The sequence below is a fragment of the Panulirus ornatus genome, chromosome 6 (genome assembly GCF_036320965.1).
Source record: "Panulirus ornatus isolate Po-2019 chromosome 6, ASM3632096v1, whole genome shotgun sequence".
Taxonomy (NCBI): Eukaryota; Metazoa; Arthropoda; class Malacostraca; order Decapoda; family Palinuridae; genus Panulirus; species Panulirus ornatus.
In genome coordinates, this window is record NC_092229.1 from 38,810,603 (window position 1) to 38,817,359 (window position 6,757).

The following is a 6,757-nucleotide window of genomic DNA, read 5'->3' on the forward strand; positions in this document are numbered from 1 at the left end:
CAGGGAAAAAATGCAAATGAGTGGGAGATATATAAAAGAATGAGGCAGGAGGTCAAGAGAAAGGTGCAAGAGGTGAAAAAGAGGGCAAATGAGAGTTGGGGTGAGAGAGTATCATTAAATTTTGGGGGGAATAAAAAGACGTTCTGGAAGGAGGTAAATAAAGTGCGAAAGACAAGGGAACAAATGGGAACTTCAGTGAAGGGGGCTAATGGGGAGGTGATAACAAGTAGTAGTGATGTGAGAAGGAGATGGAGTGAGTATTTTGAAGGTTTGTTGAATGTGTTTGATGATAGAGTGGCAAATATAGGATGTTTTGGTCGAGGTGTGGTACAAAGTGAGAGGGTTAGGGAAAATAATTTGGTAAACAAAGAAGAGGGAGTAAAAGCTTTACGGAGGATGGAAGCCGGCAAAGAACTAGGTTCGCTGTATCATCAGCGAACAACAACTGACTCACTTCCCAAGCTCTCTCATCCACAACAGACTTCATACTTGCCCTTCTTTCCAAAACTCTTGCATTCACCTCCCTAACAACCCCATCCATAAACAAATTAAACAACCATGGAGACATCACACACCCCTGCCGCAAACCTACATTCACTGAGAACCAATCACTTTCCTCTCTTCCTACACACTTCCTACACAATCACTTTCCTCTCTTCTAACAACTTGCCTCCCACACCATATATTCTTAATACCTTCCACAGAGCATCTCTATCAACTTTATCATATGCCTTCTCCAGATCCATAAATGCTACATACAAATCCATTTGCTTTTCTAAGTATTTCTCACATACATTCTTCAAAGCAAACACCTGATCCACACATCCTCTACCACTTCTGAAACCACACTGCTCTTCCCCAATCTGATGCTCTGTACATGCCTTCATCCTCTCAATCAATACCCTCCCATATAATTTACCAGGAATACTCAACAAACTTATACCTCTGTAATTTGAGCACTCACTCTTATCCCCTTTGCCTTTGTACAATGGCACTATGCACGCATTCCGCCAATCCTCAGACACCTCACCATGAGTCATACATACATTAAATAACCTTACCAACCAGTCAACAATAGAGTCACCCCCTTTTTTAATAGATCCCACTGCAATACCATCCAAACCTGCTGCCTTGCCGGCCTTCATCTTCCGTAAAGCTTTTACTACCTCCTCTCTATTTACCAAATCGTTCCAATTCAATTTATTCCTTGCACGCCTTTCACCCTCCTGCATGTTCAGGCCCCGATCACTCAAAATCTTTTTCACCCCATCTTTCCACCTCCAATTTGGTCTCCCACTTCTCGTTCCCTCCGATCAAACCACCTCACACCACATATTCTCCTCAAACATCTCATTTCCAGCACATCCACCCTCCTGCGCACAACTCTATCTATAGCCAACGCCTCGCAACCATATAACATTCTTGCTTTTCGAGATAATGTTCTTGACTTCCACATATTCTTCAACGCTACCAGAACTTTCGCCCCCTCCCCCACCCTATGATACACTTCCCCTTCCATGGTTCCATCCGCTGCCAAATCCACTCCCAGATATCTACAACACTTCACTTCCTCCAGTTTTTCTCCATTCAAACTTACCTCCCAATTGACTTGCCCCTCAACCCTACTGTACCTAATAACCTTTCTCTTATTCACATTTACTCTCAGCTTTCTTTTTTCATACACTTTACCAAACTCAGTCACCAGCTTCTGCAGTTTCTCACACGAATCAGCCACCAGCGCTGTATCATCAGCAAACAACAACTGACTCACTTTCCACGCTCTTTCATCTACAACCGACCGCATACTTGCCCCTCTTATCAAAACTCTTGCATTCACCTCCCTAACAACCCCATCCATAAACGAATTAAACAACCATGGAGACATCACACATATACATGTTACTGAAGTCTAACAGAACGATGCTTAACAGTCTGCCCAACATAAAACTCATCGCAATTTCTACATGGCACTTTATAGATGGATCCATGAGAGTTTTCTGGTGAATTCTCGATTAAGATATTCTTTATAGTATTATTTTTGCTGAAGGCAACATTTTCATTAAAGGATTCAAGCAACATAGGAAGTAAAGTAAAATTATTATCAAAAGGGAGAATGAAAAGATTCTTGGCCTCAATGGGAGGTTTGGGCTCAACTCAATAAAATAATTTCTTTGTTAACTTAAGGGATTTATCAATGAAAGATCTAGAGTACTTTAACTTAGATCCAATAGAAGATTTCTTCTCAAACTCATCTTTATTAATTAAACTCTGGACTGCAAATACGTAATGCCCTTAGGAACATAGATTGAAATGATGATAATCTAACTATGTCATATTAAGATGATTGATAATGGATATATGACCATACATTGGTAGGTTTTCTGTATAAGCTAGACTTAAACTTATTTCCTTGCTTATAGATCATGTAATCTAAAAATGGTAACATACCATTATTTTCATTTTCTACACTAAATTTGATGGAAGGTACTAAATTGCTAAGTAAGGGGAGAAATATTTGTAAATTCTCATTTGTTGGCCAAACACAAAGAACATCATCTACATACCTAAACCAAATTGCATTAGAAGGTAAGATATCCTTCAGTAATTTTGTTTCAAAAAATTCCATTTAACGATTACTTAGTACAGGTGAAAGAGGGTTATCCATTGCCATATCAAATTTTTGAGCATAATAATCTCCATTAAATCGAAATACAGTCTTTTATACACAGTTTTATCAGTATAGTGAAAACTGACTTTGAAACAGGTAAATAGATACCATCCAAGACATCAAATAACCATTCTAAAAGGTCATCAACAGGAACTTTTGTAAAAAAAAAAAAAAAGAAACATCAAGCTAACTAGTTTGAATCAAAATTAACATTGATATTATCTAGCTTGTTGACTAAATCTACATTGTTCATGATATCAAAATTTGATACCTTACCCACTGATGATGTGATTATCACACGAAAGTGCACTTGGGAAGTTATCGCGTTTCATTTTGCCCGTGGACTCATAGGAATATCTTGATCACGCGCAAAATTGTGATAATTTCCAACATATATATATATATATATATATATATATATATATATATATATATATATATATATATATATATATATATATATATATATATATATATATATATATATTACTATTAATATTATTTTGCTTTGTCGCTGTCTCCCGCGTTTGCGAGGTAGCGCAAGGAAACAGACGAAAGAAATGGCCCAACCCATCCCCATACACATGTATATACATGCACGTCCACACACGCAAATATACATACATATACATCTCAATGTACATATATATATATACACACACAGACATATACATATATACACATGTACATAATTCATACTGTCTGCCTTTATTCATTCCCATCGCCACCTCGCCACACATGGAATAACAACCCCCTCCCCCCACATGTGTGCGAGGTAGCGCTAGGAAAAGACAACAAAGGCCCCATTCGTTCACACTCAGTCTCTAGCTGTCATGTAATAATGCCCGAAACCATAGCTCCCTTTCCACATCCAGGCCCCACACAACTTTCCATGGTTTACCCCAGACGCTTCACATGCCCTGATTCAATCCATTGACAGCACGTCGACCCCGGTATACCACATCGATCCAATTCACTCTATTCCTTGCCCTCCTTTCACCCTCCTGCATGTTCAGGCCCCGATCACTCAAAATCTTTTTCACTCCATCTTTCCACCTCCAATTTGGTCTCCCACTTCTCCTCGTTCCCTCCACCTCCGACACATATATCCTCTTGGTCAATCTTTCCTCACTCATTCTCTCCATGTGCCCAAGCCATTTCAAAACACCCTCTTCTGCTCTCTCAACCACGCTTTTTTTAATTTCCACACATCTCTCTTACCCTTACATTACTTACTCGATCAAACCACCTCACACCACATATTGTCCTCAAACATCTCATTTCCAGCACATCCACCCTCCTGCGCACAACTCTATCCATATCCCACGCCTCGCAACCATACAACATTGTTGGAACCACTATTCCTTCAAACATACCCATTTTTGCTTTCCGAGGTAATGTTCTCGACTTCCACACATTCTTCAAGGCTCCCAGGATTTTCGCCCCCTCCCCCACCTTATGATTCACTTCCGCTTCCATGGTTCCATCCGCTGCCAGATCCACTCCCAGATATCTAAAACACTTTACTTCCTCCAGTTTTTCTCCATTCAAACTTACCTCCCATTTGACTTGACCCTCAATCCTACTGTACCTAATAACCTTGCTCTTATTCGCATTTACTCTCAACTTTCTCCTTTCACACACTTTACCAAACTCAGTCACCAGCTTCTGCAGTTTCTCACATGAATCAGCCACCAGCGCTGTAACATCAGCGAACAGCAATTGACTCACTTCCCAAGCTCTCTCATTCCCAACAGACTGCATACTTGCCCCTCTTTCCAAAACTCTTGCATTCACCTCCCTAACAACCCCAACCATAAACAAGTGGTAGAGGATGTGTGGATCAGGTGTTTGCTTTGAAGAATGTATGTGAGAAATACTTAGAAAAGCAAATGGATTTGTATGTAGCATTTATGGATCTGGAGAAGGCATATGATAGAGTTGATAGAGATGCTCTGTGGAAGGTATTAAGAATATATGGTGTGGGAGGCAAGTTGTTAGAAGCAGTGAAAAGTTTTTATCGAGGATGTAAGGCATGTGTACGTGTAGGAAGAGAGGAAAGTGATTGGTTCTCAGTGAATGTAGGTTTGCGGCTGGGGTGTGTGATGTCTCCATGGTTGTTTAATTAATATATATATATATATATATATATATATATATATATATATATATATATATGGTGAGTGTGTGTAAGGTGTGCGGCTGACGAGCTCCTGCTGATATCTGGTATCTCTAGATAATCTAGGGGTTACCAACCTTTACAAATGATCTCATCACTACTCTCAAGAGTAGTCATATTAGTGTTTGGGACATGGTTCCCGGCCTACTACTCCTACAAGGCTGTGAAGACCAAAAACGTTAAAGAATACGTAAAATGGATGATGTACTGGATTGTGTTTGCTTTCTTCACATGCTTCAAAACACTAACCGATCTCTTTCTAAGTTTCTGGTTCTCATTCTATTACGAGCTCAAGATCTTAGTGGTGCTATGGCTGTTGTCTCCAGCCACACACGGGTCATCCATTTTGTACCGCAAGTTTGTACACCCATGGCTGACCCGACGAGAAGATGATATTGATAACTGCATTGCTCAGGCTAAGCAGCAAGGCTACTCCACTGTCATACAACTGGATACCAAGGGTGTTAATTATGCTACGACGGTCTTAATGCAGACCGCAATTAAGGCAAGTCAGGGACCCCAGGGTGGTAGTGGTCTTGTGAATCAGCTTCGTTGTAGTTATAGCTCTGGCGAACTTGCTGATGGAGATATGAACCGCAACGTTAAGGCATTGCCACACATTCCTGATGATTATGATGACCACACACACTCCTCAGGTACTACTGCCTCTCCTCCACTTACAAAGCAAAGAAGAAGGCAACAGCAGCTGTTGAAATAGGCCCACACACTATCTTATTGCACATGAGAGTTATTAAATTCATTGTGATAAGTTAAATCAAAATTTGGAGTGTATGATTGTTTAGGTATTATGCCTGGGGACAGACATATCTGGTATTGTATTGTCTGTAGTATTGTTTCACCTATTTTTTACCATGTCTTTTACAAAACGATTAGTTTGCCTTACTGTAAATAGTTTCTTTAGATCTCTAATCCCAGTATTTATGTAAGTTTGTCTTTTTTTTATGAATTTAGATTTAATTTTCGAAGTATCCAAAAGTCAGTCGTGTTTGAAGTTTTGCTAGATATATTTATAATATGAGTTTGATGGTACAAAATGAAGTTTTCCTCTGAGATTGAGTGCACTTTACTAGTTATTTATTCTGAAAGCAGGCTGGAGACACTGATGCTTTGAGCTCTGTTTAGGACTCAGTTGTACTTAGATTTCACTGAAAGTTTTCTGTAGATTACGATGAAAATTTTCCATACGATCAAATACAGTAGCCCAATCACCACTTGTTGCAAATGATGCCAAGTTAGCTGTTGGCACATTATAAGCTAAATTCTACCATATATCTGGACCACCCTACAATGGCAGTGGTTGCCATGTCTTTGGATGTGACCTGTTTAACTATTTTGGTCTTTTATTTCCTCCTGTTAAAAGTGACATCCCTAGGGATAGGGGAGAAAGAATACTTCCCACGTATTCCCTGCGTGTCGTAGAAGGCGACTAAAAGAGGAGGGAGCGGGTGGCTGGAAATCCTCCCCTCTCGTTTTTTTTTTCTTTTTTTTAATTTTCTAAAAAAGGAACAGAGAAGGGGGCCAGGTGAAGATATTCCCTCAAAGGCACAGTCCTCTGTTCTTAACCCTACCTCGCTAACGCGGGAAATGGCGAATAGTGTGAAAGAAAAAAAAAAAAAAAAAAAAAAATATATATATATATATATATATATATATATATATATATATATATATATATATATATATATATATATATATATATATATATATATATATATATATATATATATATATATATATATATATATATATATATATATATATATATATATATATCCCTGGGGATAGGGGAGAAAGAATACTTCCCACGTATTCCCCGCGTGTCGTAGAAGGCGACTAAAAGGGAAGGGAGCGGGGGGCTGGAAATCCTCCCCTCTTGTTTTTTTTTTGTT

At 39.0% G+C, this 6,757-nt stretch overlaps 1 protein-coding gene across 1 annotated transcript; it reads left to right on the forward strand.

Moving 5' to 3' along the window:
• The first annotated feature begins 4,861 nt into the window (after window positions 1-4,861).
• On the forward strand, window positions 4,862-5,643 carry LOC139748947 (receptor expression-enhancing protein 1-like). Its single transcript, XM_071662303.1, has one exon. It carries the CDS (start codon window positions 4,933-4,935, stop codon window positions 5,563-5,565), a length of 633 nt encoding a protein of 210 aa, XP_071518404.1. The 5' UTR covers window positions 4,862-4,932; the 3' UTR covers window positions 5,566-5,643.
• The last annotated feature ends 1,114 nt before the right edge of the window (window positions 5,644-6,757 follow it).